This window comes from Amborella trichopoda, chromosome 13 (genome assembly GCF_054954075.1).
Source record: "Amborella trichopoda isolate Santa Cruz 75 chromosome 13, AtrichopodaSantaCruz75HAP2 v2.0, whole genome shotgun sequence".
Lineage (NCBI taxonomy): Eukaryota > Viridiplantae > Streptophyta > Magnoliopsida > Amborellales > Amborellaceae > Amborella > Amborella trichopoda.
In genome coordinates this window covers 43301609-43323840 of record NC_142348.1, presented here as the reverse complement: position 1 = coordinate 43323840, position 22232 = coordinate 43301609, and the positions used below count along the sequence as shown (strand labels likewise).

Below are 22232 nucleotides of genomic sequence, written 5' to 3'. Positions count from 1 at the left end.
ATCCGAGAAACCGCCCCGCCAGCTAGCATGAAGACATACGCAGATGTCGACTTGACATCATCAGGGTCTTCTTGATAGTCTGCATCTGAGTACCCCCTGTATGACTATGTCCATTCCCCCACCATATGTGAGTGCATAATCCGTAGTCCCTCTCAAATATCTGAGTTCTCTCTTAACTGCCTTCCAATGTTCCAATCCAGGATTGCATTGGAAGCGACTAATCACTCTCGTGGGAAATGACAAGTTGGGTCTCGTACCTGACACTGCATACATGAGTGACCCTACTGTGCTGCATTAGGGCATTCTTTCCATGGCTTTCTTCTCATACTCTTTAGTCGGGCACATTTGCAGGCATAATTTGGTCTTCTTATTTATAAGGGTAGATATGGGCATACATTTGTCCATCTCAAACTTTTCCATCACCCTTTTGCAATAGGTGGCTTGGGAAAGTTGAATGGTCCAATTTTGTTTATTTCTTGTTATCTTTATGCCCAATACATATGATGCTTCCCCTAAGTCCATATCGAACTGTTGCGAAAGGAAATCCTGAGTCTCCCTAATTAGAGCCATCGAGCTGCTGACAATCAACTTATCGTCCACATATTGAGATAAAAGTCACATCACTCCTACTTGCCTTGACATAAATGCAGTAATCCTCTTGGCTTGAGACAAATCCTCCTCTAGACAAGGTCTCTTGGAATTTTATGTACCATTATTGCGAAGCCTGCTTAAGGCCATAAAAGGATTTTCTAAGTCTGCATACCAAGTCCTCTTTCTTTTTTCTATGAAGGCCTCAGGTTGTTGCTTGTAAATTTCCTTCTCAAGCTCCCCATTCAAAGTTTTGACAACCATTTGGTGGAGCTCTAAGTCAAAATGGACAGCTATGACATACAAGATTCTAATGGAACGAAATTTAACAATTGCAGAAAAAGTTTCATTGTAGTCTATACCTTCCTTTTGGGTGAACCCTTTGACTATAAGTCTGGCTTTGTATTTCTCCAGTTTTCTTGTAGAATTCAATTTTTTTCTGAACACCCACTTGCATCCTATAGACTTTCGGTCATAAGATAGAGGCACTAATTCCCAAACCTCGTTTTGGATAATGAAGAGGTATTCTTCATTCATGGCCTTTTCTCATGAGGTTCTTTCAGGACTGGATAAGGCTTCTTTATAGGTTGAAGGCTCATCGTCAGGTTCTTCCCCAACTCTTTCATCATGTTCCCCTAGATAGGTGAAGAACTCAGGTGGTCTTCTAATTCAGTTGCTTCTCCTAAGGGTTTGTGGTTCTGGTTCTCGAGTTTCGGAAACTTAAGGTATAGAGATTTGAATTGAAACTAGATAGGAAACTGTAAGATATCAAATAAGTATAAATTAAATACTTTCTCTACACAAAATGGATTTATGAAAACTAAGGGATAAGGTTCCACATCATTCCTCTAATCATGATGGTTGATCTAAAGATTGAATGGTTGAGATCTCTTCACCCCATAGGTCTCCAAGATCAAAGGTCAAGATTAAATCTTATAATGATAGCAAAACCCTAACCCTAGAAACCCTAGCCTCTTGGCTATATAGACTAGCTATGGGGGTTCTATTTCTCATCTCTCTACCTCTCTCTCTCTCAAAGCAACCAAAGGGGGCACGTCCCACTCTAACCTTCTCTCTCTTCTTTCTCTCATCCAAAATTAGGGTTTAGGAAAAGTTAACCTAAGGGATGGCACGCCCAAGCCAAGCAAGCCCTAGCCCTAGGTCCTTGCCTCATGCTCATGTCTTGAGCCTTGGTCAGGGAAATCCCATGTGATGCTGTCTAAGGGTTTTTTACCTAGGCTTCCCTAATTGTGAGGTATGTTCTTGAATCAAGATCTTGTGCGCCATCAGTGGAGGAGACTCGGTTTTGGGTGTACGAAGTCCTTGGGGGTAACCTGAGGCAAGATACGCGTTGTTTCATATTCCGTGCTTCTATTTTTTTCTTATGTAATTTTCAGTTTTTCATCATGAATATAATTTTCTTTTAATGGCATGCAAGTGAGAGGTCTTGGCTATTTCATTGAGTCAAAATTATATTTTGGACACTTGTATGTGATCCGGGAGGCAATGCGTATAAGAGAGTAAAAAAAATTTAATTGGTATTGACTTGCCCGGTCACATAGTCCACCTCTCAGTTCGTGAGCATTGTTTAGGAGTTCCTTGACCGGGGAGCACAATACGAAAAATGATCAAACATATTATGGAGTGCGTGCTAAATTTTATAGGAGCGCGCTCCAATTAATTGAAAAACAAGGCCTTCATCGCAATTGCCAAGGTTCTTGAATTAATAATATATAATCTTGAACTTTTTTTTTAATAAAGTAAATTAATCAAAATATTCATGAGATACAAACTATTTAAAATTTTTACCCATATTGTTTAATTTTATTTCAAAATACCCATAAAAATACACATGATGATGGGTTGGAATAGTTGCAATTGTGTAAATACCAAACAATCCATCTCATATGCGTATTTTAATAAGAAAATTTCCCTTAAATGAATAAGAAAATTTAAATCCATAATTAATTGTTTAATATTAAATTAATCGATTCATTTAGTAAATTATGGCTTCTATTGTTTGTTTAGTTTGATTCTTGTAAAGTACCAAAACTTGTGTTGCAATCTTTTAGCTGAAAGCTATATATACATGAAATAATTTGCTTTTATGCATTGCATATTAAATAATGGATTTTGGCCATCAGAAAGGGACGACGAAGCATTCGTTATGGAGGATTGTGGGGGATTATTTATGTAGTGTGTAAAACTCTAAATTATCATAAAATATTTACTTCTTAAGAAGAAGCATTAATGCATAAAAGTTATTGTAATGTTTAAGTAGGCAAGCTAAGAACTTAGGATACTCAATATTTATGCTTTTTGACATGTAATGGAATCCGGATTCCACGACTCTTGGGACCGAGAACCATATCATTTAGGAACTAGATCCCATAGATGTTGGGAATTCAAACACATTCTTAAAGGAACTCGTTTCCTTGGAAAAGGAATTGAGAAACTAAATTCCAAAAAATGTGATCCTTGAAAGGTCCATTCTTGGGGCCTTACAATCGAGATCCTAGAAGGGATTGCGTACCAAAGTTGGTGATTCCGATAACTATGATTATAGCTTGCAGACACTGCCCTTAAAATTTTGGCCAAGGGAATTCCCAAAAACCTGTAACCCTTAACTATAGAACCATACTAGTGCATTAAACATCAGGACACCCTAAACTGTTCATGAAAGGAGTGGCAATGTGGAATTCTAGGCTGTAAATTGAAAAATGTATTTCTTTCTTTTATCAATTGCTGGAAATTCTATTTATAGGTGCTACAAATACAATAAATTCAGCCTAATACAATAAATTCAGCCTACTACAATATAGGATTTTTTATAAACGTACCGTCCAAATAAACTTTATTCAACTGAATACAATATTGAGCCTTCAGGATGTAAAAAATAAGACAAAAACAACAACAAATAAAACTAAATAAATAAGGGAAGACTTAATGACTTTTGCCTAGGGTTAACCCTCTAGGGGCTTAGCACACCCTACACCCGATCGCCTGACCAATGGTGCACTCAAAATTTCAGATCGTATTGAACTCTCACATCCTACACCCAATTGCCTAGGCTGGCCGTGACCCTCTTTTACTTTCTCCTAGATTTGGTCTTGTCACCTTAGACACTTATGTGGGGAGGCATGCCTCCTAAGAAGAGAGAAAGAGAGAGAAACCCAGATAGAGTGATGAGAGGGAAATTTAGAGAGGGGTGTGGAGGAGAGAGAAAGGGTAGAGAGATCAAATGTATAAAATGAGGGGGAGACGAACCCTATTTATAAACCTCTAGGGCCTAGGGTGTCCCAGCCAAATTAGGAGTTCAACTTGATCTAGAATTATTTAGGAGATTTGTGAGGTGAGAGAAATTTAATCTGAGCTATTCATATCCAATTAGCCATCATGATCTAGAATGAATTTTTAGGAACCTTATCCCTTGAGATTTGACTCATATCTACTTCTAATCCATCTAGAACTTTGACCAGTCAAAACTTATCGTCTAGAATTATCTAGGACAATTTAGATTAAACCAGAAATCCTATTTTCTCACAAAGAGATATTTAGGAATTCAAATTAATTCAAAGTTGGTCTAAGATTTCTAGATAACAAGAAAAATCACTAAGGTAATCTTGGAAGAATATTTTTAACCAAAATAATTTTATTAAGAAAATATTCCAAAAGAATATTTTAATAAAGAAAGGACATGTGCCACATAAAAGTGGGCTTCCCAATTTATGGGACGTGTTGCCCCTAGTGGGCCCCATATGATGCCCTCTAGTGGGGCCTCCATGTGTGAGGCTGGCCCTTAGCTCCTCCACATGGGTCCCACAAAATTTTATAAATTTTTCAAAATGCCCATGTAATTTTAAAAATTCCAAAAATACCTTTTAGGGCTTTTGCACATTTTAAAATCGTTTTTAAAATTTTGAAAAATTATCAAAATTCACAGTAACACATTTTAAGTTGAAAACAATATTTTTGGAGTTCCACAAAAATCCAAGACACAAAAATACAGTTTAGAAGTGGATAGGTACCAAATGGATAAAAAAAAACCAATATCAGGACACTCCACCCATGTCAGGATCCATGATCCACTACTCTCTTCTCAAATTAACCCAACGAAACCCATGAGCCACAGTCAAGTGTAGGGGCTCATTATTGGCCCATCAAAGTTAACTAATAAACCGTGCAAGTATATGGATTATACGTTCCTCCCTTAAGAGCAAGTTAGATGCACACATAATGCAAGGCGACGCTATATAGGGTTGCTTCCTAAAATGCACATGTACATGTGTTCCTCTATATAGGGTTGCTTCCTAAAATGCGGCTATCAAATATACATGTCATGCAGAAGTTTTATTGAAGATTTAGCCATCGTTCTCACAGACCCTTCCACACAACTTTTTGGGCCTACAAACAACATCCTTGGGCATCTTTTTGACCTCAACAAGGAATGACCCACAGTAAACCCTCAACGATAGTGCCACATGCCTAAGGGTAGGGGTTTTGGACATGATTCGGGCCATAAACCACACAAACCTAGGTCAGTCAGCTACAATACACTCCTACTGAAGTGCACAAATTACTATAAATGATTTTATTTACAAGCTTTTTAGGCCTTTAAAGGCCACAAAATCCCAACATCTCCCATTTGGCCTTTGAAGGCCATATAATCTCTCTCTCTCTCTCAAGCCCATCCCATGTACATGCTTGGTAAGCACAGTTTCCACCATTCCTTTGTCAAAGGATTCATAACATAGCCTTAGTTAGGAGATAAATGACCTCGTTTTCTCCTGCTTGGATCTTATTGCTAATGTGGTAGTAGTCTGCCTTTATATATCGTGATTTCCTATGAAACTGTGGCTCTTTAGCCACACAAATTGTTGTCTAGTTATCGCAGAAGATCCTCACACAGAGCCCCTTTACTGCATCGAATATGAGTTGATTCAGGAACTTATTCAACCAGACAGCTTCCTTTGCTGCAAGACAACAAGCCATGTATTGACTCCATAGTTGAAAGTGCAACGTCCTGTTTCCTTGAGCACCAGGAAACAACTCCAATGGCAAGTGAGTAGATATACTCGGATGTGGACTCCATCTCATCTAGATCACCCTGACAGTCCGCATCTGAATATCCCTATATTTGAATATCTGAGCCTCCTCCATAGGTGAGAGCAAGACCAATAGTTCCCATCAAATATCGAAGAACCCTCTTTATTGCATTCCAGTCCTGTTGATCACGCTCATAACGAATGAAGATTTCGATCTCATCCCACCATAGCATACATCAGTGACCCTGCACTTCTGTTTGGAATTCTCTGCATGCCCTCTTTATCTTATGTTCTTGTGAGACACATGGCTAGTCTTAACTTGGTTTTCTTATCAATGGGGATAGTATGGGCTTACAATTCTCCATTTCAAATCTTTCCCATATTTTCTTGTAGTATGTCTCTTCCGATAACTGAATGGTTGTCTTTCATATCAAAGTGTTGTGAGAGGAAATCTTTAGTGTCTAGAACAAGAGTCATCGAACTACGGGAAATTAGCAGTCATTGACATATACAGGGAGATGAACACAACTTCGCTCCCACAGACCTTGGCATATATGCAATAATCTTCCTGATTAGGCATGAAGCCAGCTTTTGACAAGGTCTCTTGAAACTTCATATACCACTGCCTAGAAGCTTTATTTAGGCCTAGGTTTGTCTTTCCCTTATCTGTGAAAACCCTGTTTTATGTAAATTTCTTCTTCTAGCTCCCCTTTTAGAAATGTTGTCTTTACATCTATCTAGTGGAGTTTGAAGTCGAAATGGGCTGTTATGGCTATCAAGGTCCTAATAGAACACCTCTTGAGCTCAATGTCAAGGTTCATTCTGCTACAGCTGAGCCTCTTTCTAACCCCTCTATATCGTGAACTTATTGGCAGTCTTAGTATCTGATGATCACTCACCTGGACATTTCATATGCAGTGCAAGTTGTGTCAGTTGCCTCCCCTGGTCAATTTACTAGGCCACTCTCTTCTGTATTATTTGGTATATTTGTGATACTTTATCACATTCGTTGGTCCTCACATCTTCCTCTGTGCTTCAGCTATGCCTTACACTGAGGCTGACTGGGCCAGTGATGTGAATGATGGCTATTCTGCTTCTAGCTTCTGAATATTTTTGGGTGACTTTATCATATCTTGGAGATGCAAGAAGTAGGACACCCCTGCACACTCTAGTGCCAAGGCTGAGTACCATGCCATGCTGACAGTAATGCAAATGTCATTTGGCTCTTTTGCTCCTTGCCGATTTGGGTGTCCATCTCATTACTCCTGCCTCATTATACTGCAATGAAGGTGCCATTCAGATCGACACAAATCCTGTCTATCATGATCGAGCCGAGCATTTTTAGCTCGGATGCTGCTTTATTCGGTATAACTTTGACTCTTGCACTCTCATGTTGCCTCATATTTCATCACACTCCAACTTGCAGACTTATTCACTAAGTCACACCATCCCTTGGTTCTGAATTCAAACTCTCAATGGTCTCACATCACCCCACATGATATACTTGATCCAAGATTTTGGAGACTCTATAAAGAGGTACTGTAAGAACCAAAAAATTAAAAGAAAAATGCTTCAATTTACTTGAAACCCTTTTTAATCATACCTGAACCTCTTCAATATGGATATCAGAGTTTCTGGCTCAACAAGCCAAGTAAAAGCCCTCGAGAACTTTGAGGATCTGAGGCATCCATGCAAATGATGTCACCACAGTATGTAAAACGTGCAGAGAAAAGTAAAGATATTATAGAAAATTAAAGTGAATCAAGTCACAGTCCTACATGGGTTTCTTTAGAATATCAATGGGATATGATTACATGTTTGCTCTCTGTTCATTTATAGTAGTTACATGTATGTCATTTACAACAATGACACTCTCATTGCTGCAAATCATAGTATACTCGATAGACTATATACAACACTTACCATTTACAATCACTGAGAAGTGTTTTTCATCCTCTTTGAGAAACCCTAGTTGATGGTATTGATAAAAGAAACAAGGTCAATCCTTTTTTTCTGCAGTGAAAGTGACACATAACAAACCAACCTTCTTTAATGTTTAACATCAGAAATTCTTGATGTATTACACTATTATCTTCATGTATTTCTTGATCCTAGAGAAAAATTGTATACAATGTAGGCCAGTGAAAATTGATTATGCGTTTAATGGGTGCTCTATGTATCATTTTCTTTACTGAACACTTTGTTATCTATTGATGCTTAAAATGGTTCTCAAATTCTCAAATTTTCTGATTTCATTCTTTGTTATGAAGTACTCACGCAAGACTGTCCATGATGCAGATACTAGATAATGATGGACTTGCTTGTCCTGGTGAAATAATTGGACCTAATGATATTTATGTAAACAAGCAAAGTCCGGTAAATACAACTCCCACTCCCAATAGGGAATTATCTGACAGGTGAGTTTACTTAACCAAGTTAAATTAATCAACCCTCTGTTTCCAGATGGAGAGTGGGGATAGACTCTAGTATGGATGTGAAAAACATTCTGGAGGAACTGCCGTTCATTTCCGCTGGTTGTCTTTTAGATGTACAGTGGATGTCCTGTCTGTGTATAAATACCATATATATGATGTTTTGCTTCGGTTTCCATTTTAACTTATGATGGAATCTCTTTATTACGTATGTTTCCATGTGAACTAAATCATGTGGCTTCTGAATCCCAGTCAATATAAGACCACACATGTAACCTACAAAGGTCCCAAAGGGGAAACAGCTGTTGTTGATAAGGTGCTACTAATGTCAGATACCAATGAAAACTTATGCATCAAATTTCTCTTTCGTCATACCCGTAGGCCTGAGGTAAGCGCCAAATACAGTACCTTAGCTAAATTTAGTTTCTGCTTTGATTATAAGGAAACCAGTTAAATGTTTCCAAATTTTACAAAACTAATACGCATTCTCATTATTGGCTATTAGGTGGGTGATAAATTCAGTAGCAGGCATGAGCAGAAAGATGTTTGTGGTACCATCGTACAGCAGGAAGACTTTCCGTTTTCTGAACATGGGATTTGCCCTGTCTTGATTATGAATCCTCATGGTTATCCTAGGTACTCTTTACTTAATGAGGACGTGATAGTTTCCATTAGTTTTGTAAATGAGTGTTTTTCTGAAAAATCTTGCATAATCATTCGATAGTTATATTATGTAGTGCTTTGCAGTTTGCAGTCCACATTTTTATTGCATCTCTTTGAAACATATCATTGTGGTTAGGTAAACATGGTGCATTTAATGTGAAGCCTTTCGGCTGTATTCCATGTTTATGTGATTTTTCACTTGCTTTGTAGCTGCAAATCTCAATTGTTTGTTCTCTGAAACATTTGCTATAATTGCTGGTGTTTTACTACTTGTCAAACTGAATTACCCAAGCCATATAAAGATTGTATGTTTGCAAGAAATTTAATGTTTTTCTCATACTCATGTTTCACCATCATCATCTGAGCCTTTCCCAATTATTTAGGGTCGGCTATACTCGTCTGCCATTCTACTCTATCAAAGACCATACTTTCATTGAGGCCATAAATCCCCATATCTTCTCTCACTACTTCCAACCATGTCCTTTTGGCCTACCCCTTGTCGTTTTTTAGCCTTCCACTTGAACCAACTCGCACCTCCTAACAAACGTTGTACTAGGTCTGTGTTGCACATGGCCAGCCACCGAAGTCTATTTACTCTCATCTTATTGCCTATTAGAGCCACACCTAGGTTCTTCCTAATGTATTCATTTCGAATTCTATCCCTTGTTGTCTTGTCACTCAGCAATCTCAACATCCTCGTCTCAGCTACACTCATTATATAAATATGTTGTTTCTTGACCGCCCAATATTTTGCCCCATAGAGCAAAGTTGGTCTCACAGTTGTCCTATAGAACTTCCCCTTCAGCTTCATTGGTATACGATGTTCACATAAAACTCCGATTTCATATCTTCGCTTCGCCCACTCAGTTCTAATTCTATATACGACATCTTACTCAATCTCTCTATTCTTGGATTATCGACCCAAGATGTCAAAATTGCTCTCTTTTTTGGTATTTCTTTGCTGTCAAACTAAACTTCTTTCTCGTCTATGCTCTTATTATTACTAAACTTACATTCTATATGCTCTATCTTAACTCTGTGTCGACGCCCCTTCGGGTCTCGATCAAAACTATGTTGTCTGCAGAGAACATACACCACGTACCTCATCTTATAGGTGTCTAGTTAAGTCGTCCATAACTCAGACAAAGAGGTATGGGCTCAACATATATCTATTGTCACTGAAAACTCACTCATCACTCCCTAGTTATCTGCACACTAGTTAGCGCTCCTTCGTATATATCTCTCACTAAGTCGATATAATATCTTGAGACTCCTTTCTTTTCTAACATCAACCAAATTAAACCTCAAGGTACTCTATCATAAGATTTTTCTAGATCAATGAAGACCTTTTAGAGGTCTTTTCCCTTTGCTCTAAATTTCTCAATAAGTTGTCTAAGTAGGAAAATAGCCTCAATTGTTGACCTTCCTAGGTTAAAATCGAATTGGTTTTCTTATACATCTGTTTCATGCCTTAATTTTTGCTCGATCACTCTCTCCCACAGCTTTCTAGTGTGGCTCATAAGTTTGATCCCTCGATAGATTGCACAACTCTGTATGTCTCCTTTGTTCTTAGGAATAAGTACCACATTGCTTTTCCTCTATTTGTCTAGCATTTTCGTTTGTTCTCAACACTTTGTTGAACAACATGGTGAGCCAGTCGATGTCAATGTCCCCTATGCATTTCTAAACGTCTATCGGATACCATCTGGTCCTAAAGCCTTTCTTATCTTCATCTACTTCTTTCACCTTTGATATCCTAATCTTACGAATGTATATATGACCTCCACCCTCAATTGTGCCAACAGTTCCTTCTACCGTTGTGTTTCCACTGTGTTCGTCGTTTAATAATTTTTGAAAATGAACTCTTCGCCTTTCGTTGCCTTCTTCATCCTTCACCAAAACACTTTGATCATCACTCGTAATGCATTTAATATGGTCTAAATCCCTGCACTTTTTCTCTCTCATTTTTGCTAGTTTGAAGACATCTTTTTTATCTTTTCTTGTTTCCAGTTTACTTTAGATTATCATATGCCTTAAGTTTAGCCTTACTTACTATTTGTTTAGCATTTGTCTGAGCATTTTTATATTTTTTTAAGTTTTGATCATATCTATTACATTGTCAAGTTTTATAACATGATCGTTTTTTACTCCATAATCACAAGCCTATTCTGTGTAGTTTAACTCTTTCTTGGAATAACCTTACAATCTTTACATGATGGCCGATCTACTTTCTTAACTAGGAAGAAGCCTATCCGGCTTTTATGCGATCCACTTTAATAAATTATTAAATGTTTATCTCACTTTTTAAAATAAGTGTTTATTATTATTAGGTCGTAGGCCATAGCAAAAAGTAGAATAGCCTCACCCATCTCATTTCTTTCCCTATATCCCCATGTACCCCTTCATATCCTCTACTATCCTTCCTTACATGACTATTTAATTTTTTTATTTTGGGTGAGTCAGTGGGGGAGAAGGCCCTCTACCCGTTTTTTCATTGATAAATGAGTAGAGAAAAACAATTAACGTACAACCCTATAGTAGGGCAGTTGCGCCAAATCATGTAATAAAATAGAGGAAAGAAAATCTGGTGGTCTATGGCGTCACACAGTAGCACCAGGGCCAGCAAATGCCCTCTTAGCGAGGGCATCAACAACCATGCTTGCCTTTCGCAAAACATGTGCAATGGACCATCGATGAGAAGAAAGTCTGGCATGGCAATTATCTGCAATCGTCTTTATCCACCATGGTGCACGGCATTGATTATGAATGCCATCCACAAGCAGGGCTAAATCACTATCTATTTGTATTGAAAAGCAATTCCTTTAATGAACCAACTGAACTCCTTCTTCAAGTGCCAAGAATTCTGCATGGTTATTAGAAGCAAAACCAAAATATTTTGCACAAGCAGCAATGAAACCACCCTCTCTTTCCTGATGACTCCACCACCACCAGCTAAAAAAGTCCTCTCTTCATTTGGTATGTCTTGGACTAGTCCATCCATGTCCTCCCAAAATTATCTCTTAATTCTATACTCAGTCCTATTTATGGTGCATAAGCACTAATTACATTTAATACAAGTTCAATTAATAAGAGCCTACCATCTACTCTCTTGACATGACATTAACTATTTTATCTTTTAAATCTTTGTCTACTATTATACCTATGCCATTTTTATTATTATTCTTTTCTATATACCAAAGTTTATACCCATCTATTTCCTTAGCTTTTTCCTCTTTCCACTTAGTTTTCTGTAGACAAGCTATGTTTACTCTCCTTCGTCCCATTGTACCCACTAACTTCATACTCTTACTTGTAATCATTCCTACATTCCATGTGGCTAAACGAATCCTATTATCTTAGACCAGCTTCTTTACCTATGCTCATCCAGCATGTCACAAGAACCCTCGCCTATTTTTCACCACAACGGGCAGCATTATGGCGCATCGTTTCTGGGGAACGCCCTAGCTAACTCTTGCTCATTTCTTACTGTACTTGGGTTCCCGTACATCGGCTTATGGGTAACACCCTAGTATAAGCAGATAGCGTAGATTCAGGATTCATGAAAAAAAATTGCAAAGTTGCCAATGAGAGTAATATATATTTTACTAAATATGTTGGGCCTTAGGATTATAATTCAAAAAATATTCATTTTGATTCTTCTCTTCCTCATGGCTTATTCTACTCATGCAAAGCTGGCATACTTCTAATGGGGGACTTATAACATGGATTTTTGGGGTAATTTCCTCATGAGAAGTCATTATATCTACACTCCCCCTAGAATATTTATGGCATACTTTCTCTCTCCCCCTCTCCCACCCACCCACCCACCCAACCCCCCCCGCCCCCGACGAGAACTCCCACCCTCTTCCCTCCCTCAAGAATAGGAACATACAGTTTGCTGCCTGGAGCATGTTCCTTCCATGATTACATCTTTGGCATGAGCCATAGTCATGCAACTACATATTGGCATAGCATTGTCATTCTTGGAATTGGTATTCCCTTGCAATTCCTAGATATCCTACTGTGGATTCTTCTCGGCCTTGATCTGTCTTGGCATTTATTCTAATGAAGGTTTGACCTTTAGTGGGATCAGATCTAACCTATGTATTGAGATTTGATTTCAGTATTGGTTTGTTCTCCTTTTAGTCATTCGACATTTTGGTTTTCTTTATTTGGGGTACTTTATGAGGTCCATTTTCCTTTGAGGCATCTTGTTTCTTATCAGAGATTTTGCAGAAGTTGCAAACATATGGACTGCTGGCATTTGTTTTGATAAACAGACCCTAAATGGACTCCTTGGTTGTATATCTTCCTAATCTGATCAAGGATTTCACTTTTTGAAATGGTGGAGAGAGGTTTAATGTTCTGTTGTTGTCATGTTTTGCTGAATGCTCAATTTCCCTTAATAGTGCCTCAGTCATAACATGTTGCACCATCAGTTTGATGAATCCTGTTGATATACTTTTCGTTAATATGCTTACTTCCTGTGTTTGAAGTATAGTGGCAATCTTTTTCTGTAACAAGTGCACAGTTGGTTTATGGATCTTGTACTAGTACTTGACCCTTACAGAATTGTTTTGTGTAGCCACTCATTTTAACAAATACTAACTACTTGATTGTTTTCCACAGTGGTTTCAATTTAGTGAGGCTTGGTGATTAATTTACATGCCGACCCCAAATAATTGGGTTAAGGCTTGGATGATGATCATGATGATGACGATGGTGCTTAATTTACATGATTTCATTGATGGTATCAGGCAAATAAAAGATTCATAAACTTTCCTTTGGAGAAGATTTCAGACAATACAATTCATGATCAATTTATTGATGAGATAAAAAACGTTCTGGCTCAACATTAGAGAAATATTTGTTCTTCCACATTCTTAAGTCGCTATTCTCTTGTAATGTGGCTGAGATAGCAGTTTTTCGGACAAAAATCCACTTACAAGAGGCTCAGTAGAAATGCAAAATTGTCCAATTGTGCAACAAATATGAGACTGCCATCTCTTTATTAAATGAAACCTCCTTATTGTTTTAATTGTTACCTTGATTAGACTTTCTCTTTGTTCTCTTTAGTTATTCATAAAGCTTACTAGCATACGACTTATGATTGGCATTACACTGATCAGATTCTTTTCAATTTGGAATGTTCCCCTGTGCTTACATAGGTCCTAGATAAGATGCATGCTCGGCCTAGCGGGCCTAAGGTGTTGCTCACTAGACAACCAACCGAAGGACGGGCTTGGGATGGAGGTCATTAGAATTATTGCATCCTTGCATCTTCTTTATGTGAAAACACACACACAAGATATCTCTCCAGTGATCAGTTCTTAGCAATTGAGTTATTTGATTCTTTATTTTTCCAGGACTAAGGTTATGGGAAATGGAGCGCGACTGTTTGATAGCTTACGGTGCAAGTAATATGATCCTAGAACGCTTGATGATCTCCAGTGATAAGTTTCAGGTTCAGGTATGACTGGTTGGTGATTATCCTGTAATGGTATGAACACTTAGACAATACCATACCCGTTTTCTGCAGCCTAGAGACCATATATTACCTTCTCTCTTCAGCTATAATTTTCTGTTGTACAGGAATTGGGTTTGGACTTGATTGGTTAGTTGTTGACAACTACAACACTATGTCCCAAGTTCAGTTCCTACTACTGAACTACCCGAAAACAGAATATCCTCTTGTACATTGGATAGAAACTGTTTTTGTTTAGGTGTTTCTATGTCAAAGTTGAAATGCCTGTTGATCTAGAATAATTGAATTTTTGAATTGGTTCTCTTTTCTGCTAGATATTGAGGCAATTTGAATTGCTGCATGCGCTGCAAAATTCCATCTGCATTATTTCAACTTGCCTACTCAAAAAGGCTTTTCTCCAGTTTTTTTTTTTTTTGTGGTTTCCCCCCCTTCTTGGGGTTGCACATGTCCCAACGTTTAAACGAAGAATCAAAGAGCAGTTTGTTGTTCCCAAGGTTTGAAACCTTGCCAAGGGCTTAAGAATGCCCAAATCTGGGTGGATCAGCCTCTTTGCTAGTAAAACTATGTAAAGAAAAAAAAAACATCGAGGTTCGTCGATGTCATGAGTCACCTTGCCACAGAGATCCACTAATTCCCAAGACAAGTATGAGCTTTGGAAAAGTCTGAGCCTTTGAACTATGTTATAATGTCTGATGTGAAATCAAAACATATTCTTATTTCTGAGTATGCTACTTTTGAAATGTTTTTTTGCAAAAGGATGAAAATGTGTTATTTCTTGGAAACCCCAGTATTGGTTCTAAATTAGTTGCTTGTCCATAGAATGTATTTTATAAAATATATGCCAACACTAATCGGTGGTGCATGAGATCACTATGGTTTCTGCTTCCTTTTCTCGCCCTCCCTGCTTTGGCTTGATTGCCTCCTCTTCTCGTCCTTCCCACTCTGGCTCGTCCACCCCTCCTTCTCGTCTTCCTCGTTCTCACCCGACAACCTCTTCGGCCTGTGGAGTAACCCTGGCTCCTTCACGTGATAAAGGGAAGTTTCCAGCTTTCTCCTCGAACCCTCCTCCCATTGGCCCCCCACCTTTCTATTGCAACTATGCTCACCTCTTGAACCCTCAGCTACCTCCCAAGGCCCCCACTCCTGCCTGTCCCCCCCCCCCTTAGCCCTGCCAGACCCCGTTTGGCCTCGATCAGAGCTGCTTCCTCCTCTGAGCCCCATCCCAGCTTCAGACTTGCCCATTTGCCCTAAGCATGCTCTGGTTGGTGCCTTCCACCCCTGTCGTGATGACATCTAGGGCATTGAGAAATGGGCACAAGCCTGCTGGAAAGATCCTGACCTTCATTGCAGGCGGTTCTCCAATGGGAGAATCCTTCTCCTCTTTTCCTCCCTACCTGGAGCTGTTGGAGCACTAAAGGCTCCACTTCAAGAATCCTTCTCCTCTTTTCCTTCAAAGGGGCCTCTCTCGCCTTGAAGTAGTGGTCGTCCCAAGTCAATGCTTCCATCTCCTTCAAGTATTGGCTCCGGGTTGATAACATTCCATTTCATGCTTGGCATCCCACAACCTTGTCCTCCATAGGAGCTAAAGGTGGGAAATTGGTAGCTGTTAACTAGAAAGCATGGGAATATCTCCTCGTGAGATCTGTTCTTCTCCTGGTTGAGGTCTTTGACTTGTCCAATTTCCCTAAGCTTTTGTGATGTTGCTTAGCTAAAGTTTTCTATCGCCTCTTGACCTGGAATCCGGCCTCCCCAAATACCTTGGCCTCTGCCTCTCTTCCACTCTTGTCTCTGGAGAAGTGGACTATTGTTAAGCGGAAGTTCAAGTGGCCCCCCCAACCATTCCCTTCTCACAACCGTCCTCACCAACCTAAGCGTTCTCCTCCTCCTCTCGCACCCCCTAATGGTTGCCAATCTGCAGGACAAGCTCCCCTTCCGGTGCCAGATTCTTGCCCTCTGGCACTCAAAGCGACCGCTCACGCTCCCCCTACAACGCCGTCCGGTCGCTTCCCGACTGCAGCTTACGATCCTAGTCTCTTGCCGGCATGTGGCAGGACGCTTGTCTGTACCCCGAGAGTGCCATCCCCTTTGGTACACGTGCCACGGGATGACGTCAACGACCTTTTTGCCTCGGTTCCTTGCCCCTCTTCTCTGTCGTTGATCACTCCTTCCCCTGGCATCTTATCCAACTCTCTCCTTGAGAGTGGCCTTTCCCTAGATCTCCCCCTGTTGTAGCCATCTACTACAGTGCCATCCTCATCGAGCCCGATGGAGCCCACCGCCATCTCCTCTCTTTCCGAGGCTGCCCCCATTTCGCCCTTACTCATTACCTTTTCACCTACCCCTACTCTCCTTCTGCTCTCTACCTTGGCATGCGCCCCTTCTTCCTTAGTTGCCCCCTCACCTGTCCTCTCTCCCCTGCTAGCTTTTATTGAACCCCCTCCGCCGACGGGGCAATTGAAACCTTCTTCAAGCCCTCTACCCTGGTAATCGAGTCTCCCTGTGGAGGTTGACAGTGAACCTGAGCCGGACCCGGCTTCTCCTTTGCCCCCTTCTTCTCTCCCCCTTCCCTTGGATGTATTGTCTCCTTCCCCTCTCGCTCCTTCCCCATCCTGTCTTGTCTTTGCTACTCCTTCTGCCGTCGTTCTCTCCTGTCACGTTCCCATCCCCCATTCACCTCATCATGACTCCCTCTCCCCTCTCTGCCCGACCTTCTCTCCTGCCTGACCAGGAGCTGTCCCCTATCCTGTGTCAGCTCTCCCCTATGGTGGATGTTCTCCCCTCCCTCCCTTTTGTTACCTCTGAGAGTCTATCTCCCTCTTCCCCTTCAACGACTCTCCTTCTCCCCCTCCCTCTCTGAGAACCCCCTCCCTCTCTGAGAACCCCTACGGGCCCTTTGCCTGAGCCACCCTTCCTCTGGCACCCTCCTCTGGTGCTACTTTTCTCTTGCACCCCTCACCCCCTGACCTTCTCGGCCCATGCTATGGTCGTAGTGCACTCTTTCTCATGCTCCCTTACGCCGCTTCATTCGAACCCTCTTGCTTGGTTTCCCCCCACTCTCTCCTTCCGGGGCTGCAGCTTGTTGAGACTTACCTTGCTCTGCCTGATTTTTTCGACTCACCTCTTCTCACGTCCATTCCTTCCCCCTCTAACCTTCCTTGTTCATCCGCTCCCCTCTGCTTTCCTCCCTAGATCTCTCGCTTCCTCCACTCCTCTTCTAGCCTGTTTGGTTGCTCCCTTGGCTTCTCTTCCTCCCCTCGCTGCTCCACCTCCGATTTCGGAGTCTTCTCCGGCTCATCCACCCTCTTTTGCCCCCGACCCCTCCTCGCCACCTCTCTTCCCCTTGGGGAATTCCAACATCTGGGCCCTTTCTCCTTCGAACTTCAGCAGCTCCCTTTGTCGTCCCTCTCCACCTCTTTCGGTGGGGTCTTCTGCTCTAGGATGGATAAGGCCCAAGGTCGCGTTGACAAGGTGATGGGAGTGATTGGATTCAAGTTCAATGGTTCTAAGGAGGACATCGAGGCTTTCTTCAAATTAGATGCTCATTCCAGATTCAAAGTAAGTAACATAAGCTCTAAGGAACTAGCTAAACTTGCTTGTAGCATAAATTACGACCGGCCTAGTTCTTCCCGGCCTTGCTCGCTGGCGGCAAACCCTGATGCTCCCACCACCTCCAGACTCTGGTCCAAGAGATCTTTCTCTTTACCAAGATTATGAAATCCCGGTGTGGAACATTAGGGTCTCGGATCCCCTCGCAAGATTTGGGCGGTTCATGACTTCTGCCTACAGCATTCCCCAGAGCTATTGGCCCTTATTGAAATCAAATCTTCCTCCCCAACCCTGAGACAGGCTTACCAGGTATGGGGTCGCAAACCCTGCCAATGGGTAGCCCTAGACGTAGTGGGTGCATCCAGTGGCGTCTGGGTGTTTTGGGACCCATCCACCTTTTGGGCTTGAGGATTCCTGGATTGCAACGGGGCTGGTGACGGTGTCTCTCTGCTGCATCTCGGACGGTCTCTGCCGGAAGTTCTCACCAGTCTATGGTCTGAACTCCAGCTCCAACTAATTGATCATGTGTCAAGAATTAGACCTCGTTCTACATGCTGGGGGATCGGGGGAGACTTTAATGTCACAAGGTGGTCCCACGAACGCAATTCCTCTACGGTCATTACTCCGGCGATGCTAGCCTTTGCTGACTTCATTGTCAAACATGAGCTGGTGGGTATCCCGTTGTTAGGATCCCAATTCACATGGTCCAACTTTGTTTCTCGATCCAAAAATAGATCGGTTCCTCTGGTCCAAATCAAGGAACTCGACCAAGATAGAGCTCCAGACCGTGATGGATTCCCAGTGGCCTTCTTTGCCCGCCACTGGAACATCGTATGCCTCGATGTTCTTGTTTTCTTTGCTGAATTTTTTGAGTGGGCGCCATCCATAGGGGCATGAATGCCACATTCATCGCCCTTATCCCTAAAGTGAAGGGGGCAGTGGAGCTGAAAGATTTTAGGCCTATCAGCCTCATTAATAGCTTCCATAAGATCTTGGCAAAGGTCTTGGCTTCCCGACTGAAATCGGTGCTCAGTTCGGTGATTTCTCCTAACCAAAGCGCCTTCATTAAAGATAGGCAGATCCTCGATGGAGCACTGGTGGCCCATGAATGCATACACATGAGGACGTCTTTCAAAACCCTCAGTCTGATTGTCAAATTAGACTGAGAAAAGGCCTATGACCACGACGACTGAGACGTCCTGCAAGAAACCAAAAGAAGGATGGGCTTTGGGAGAAGATGGAAGAAATGGATCAGGGGGTGTATTCGTGGCCCTTTCTTCTCAATTCTCATCAATGGTTCCCCCAAAGGATTCTTTCAATCTGAAAGAGGTCTATGTCAAGGAGACCCCGTCTCCCCCTTTCTTTTTGCCATAGCAGTAGAGGTTTTTAGTAGGACAATGGCCAAACTCTATTAGGTGGGATTGGCTAAAAGCTTTCAGATAGGAAGGGAGGGCCCTTGGGTGTCACACTTACAATATGCTGACAACACCCTTCTATCCTATGAAGTTGAACCCCACTAGGTTCACAACCTTCTTACCTTTAATGCTTTCACTTTGCAACAAGTTTTAAGTTCAACCTTCAAAAGACCAAGATGATAGGTACCCTGACCAACCCCACCCCCTTTGCCTCTATTTTGGGTTGTGGAGTCAATTCCCTATCGGCCACCTACCTGGGTCTACCGCGATGGTACGAGAAACCCAAGAAGGTTCGCTGGAGCCATATCATCGATAGGGTGGTAAGGAAGCTAGCCTTTTGGGAAGGGCGTTTTCTTTCACTGGCGGGTAGACTCATATTCATCAAAGCAGTGCTCTCTGGAGTACCCATCTTTCAGATGCCCCTTTTCTATATTCCTGCGGCTGTGCGTAACCGATTGGAGCAACTCATGCGAAACTTTTTGTGGTCAGGAGACGGCTCCACTAAGAAATTCCACCTTATTGCTTGGAATGTAACCTGCCTTTAGAGATCCAAAGTATTCTCTTGTGCAAATGGTGGTGGTGGCTCGCCACTCAGCCCAATAACCTCTTCCACGTCATCCTCTGAGCCAAGTATTCTCTTGCAGCCTCACCCTGGTCTGTTCCCCACGCCCAACCCAGTCTTGCCCCGGGATTCTGGAGGTCTATTTCACACTCTATCGAGCTCTCTTGCCCACATCAGGTTCTTTCCCAGAGGAGGGACCAATGTTCGCTTTTGGCTCGAGACTTGGATAGGAGAATCCCCTCTAGCTACCCAATTCCCATCCCTTTTCGGCTGGTCCATGACCCTCGGGCCTCGATCGCCGACCTCTTTCCAGCCTCGGGCTCTTCCAGATCTTGGAGCCCTGACCTTCGCAGACCCCTTAGAGATGGGGAGCTTGCAGAGTTCTTATTACTTTCCTCACTTTTCTCCTCTGCCCATCTACCTCTCTCGGGGGCTGACAAACTCAGCTGGTCACCCTTCTGGCTCCTTCTCTGTCTCTTCTCTGTTTCGTTTTCTTAACCTAGCCCAACCCGACCCCTCGGTCACCTCCTTAGCAACCCTCTTGTTTCTAGGGCCTGGAACCCCTTCATCCCTCCTAGAATCCAGTTCTTTAACTGGCTGTGTAGATCAGTTACAAAGACGTGGCCTCCAAACCCCCAATAGATGTGTAATGTGCTGGTCTGCTGATGAAACTATCAATCAAGTCATGATCCACTGCCCCATCACTTCTAAACTCTCGAAAGACTCTCCTTCTCTTCGGTTTGGAATGGGTCTCCCCCCAATCTGTCCCCAACCTCTTCAAACTCTCCTCCTTCCTCCCATGGGCCAAAGCCAGCACCCTGCTTTGGAAGGCAACGGTTGTCGTGACACTTTGGACAATATGGAAGGAACGTAACAACAAGATCTTCCAAGGCCTAGTAGCACCACTACATAAACTATTCGACACTATTTCGGGAATGGTAATTTTCTGGGCTACCAATCATAAGCTCTTTAAGGCTTGCCCGCTCGCGACTTTCACCTCAATTGGAGCCATGTCCTCTCCTTTAAACAAAAAAGAATCCCGAGGTCCGCCTCTTGGATGCCTCCTGAAAGGGCAACTATCAACCTAAACTTAGATGTGTCCTCTTTTGAGAACCCAGGCCCGGCCGGCATAGGAGCTTTATTCCACAACCATGAACGAATAACACTTCTTTCCTACTCCTCCATAGGAAAAGCTGACTCCACAGAGGCCGAAGCCCGAGCTCTACTACAAGGCTTGTGACTTTTTGACCCAGAATGAGGAGCTTCCTTAGTGGCCAAAGGGGACTCCAAAAACGTCATTCAATGGGAGTCTTGCATACCTCAGTATTGCATAACTCAACCCCCTTGGAGACTGGCATATTTTTTATGAAATCCATGATCTACGCGGGCATATACGGGTGTCCTGGACACATATTTGGCAGGAGGGAAACCAGATAGCTGACGAGCTAGCCAGACAGGTAGCTGCGCAGTCTTGAAGATTCACATTGGGATCCTCTTTTGCTCTTGTTCGGGTCACTTCGCTTATGTTATATCTCTTCTAAGTGGGCCTTATTTATATTTTTTAGGGCATGGGGTGTTTCTGTTTTGTCTTAGTCACCTCTCTCGGTGACATACCCTACGGGCAACCTTTGTATTTTCTCATCCTTCAATACGTTAACATTCTCAAAAAATATATGCCAACACTTTGACAAACTTATTTTGTTTATTATTTAAAAGATTACTGCTGTGAAGTTCAATATATTCTGTTAGATCTCTTGAAGTCATTTTTAAAGACTAGGGGAACTTCTAAGATTTTCACAATAATGGCTTCAAAATTCAACATTGAGAGTTTGGGAGCTTCCTACCCATGGAGGTAGTCTTTCCTGTATATCGTCTGTATTGTTTCATAGGGCCTGGTGGCTCTGTAACTGGAGGCGGCCTTGGTAGGGAAACTCCGTTAAAGTCTGTAGTCTTTTATGAAGGGCTTAGAGTAGATTTTGTAGTACAGTGTAAAATATATAATTAAAGCAAACATTCACCTGCATCTTTTTGTTTTGAAGTAATCTTCATTATGTTACTAGTACTGAATGTTTTCTGCTTTTGCATTCACCATTTCTGATTTTAAAACTATGCAAAGGCTTCCCTTGTAACCATGCGAAGATGTAAATTGTGTCTGTTTATAGCTAAGGTGAATGCAGGTCCATCGTCTCCAGCTTTATTTTTTCACAGGTCTGCACAAAATGTGGTTTGTTGGGATATTACCATCATACATTGAAAATGGCCTGGTGTAATGTCTCTACTTTGACACTACCTTAGGCATGCAAGCTTCTAATCCAGGTTCATCCCACCCCTTTCAATATAGGAATAGTACACCATTATCTTAAATAGCTTATAATCCAATTGGACTACATAATTCCAACCACTTCCTGCAACACATTTCATTGGATGATGATGACCTAAAGGCCAAATGTTTTTTCCATAGTCCCTTGTATTGTAATATACTCTCCCTTCATGTTG

At 41.7% G+C, this 22232-nt stretch overlaps 1 protein-coding gene across 7 annotated transcripts in view; it reads left to right on the top strand.

The window, feature by feature from the left end:
• The window catches only part of LOC105421289 (DNA-directed RNA polymerase III subunit 2), a 33788-nt gene that overhangs the window by 10473 nt on the left and 1083 nt on the right, over positions 1-22232 (top strand). Inside the window, exons 4-9 of one of the 7 annotated variants that reach the window (XR_002282296.2) lie at positions 7932-8050; positions 8318-8453; positions 8571-8701; positions 13897-13981; positions 14095-14198; positions 21945-22052. Coding sequence is in view for 1 of the 7 variants with exons in the window: in XM_088855193.1 (XP_088711319.1) it covers positions 7932-8050; positions 8318-8453; positions 8571-8701; positions 13358-13388 (417 nt within the window). In the remaining 6 variants the exon portion in view is untranslated. Of the gene's footprint in view, positions 1-7931; positions 8051-8317; positions 8454-8570; positions 8702-13357; positions 13512-13896; positions 13982-14094; positions 14199-21898; positions 22053-22232 lie in introns of those variants that run through there. The other 6 variants (XR_002282297.2, XR_002282295.2, XR_016047099.1 and 3 more) reach the window with 6 other exon arrangements.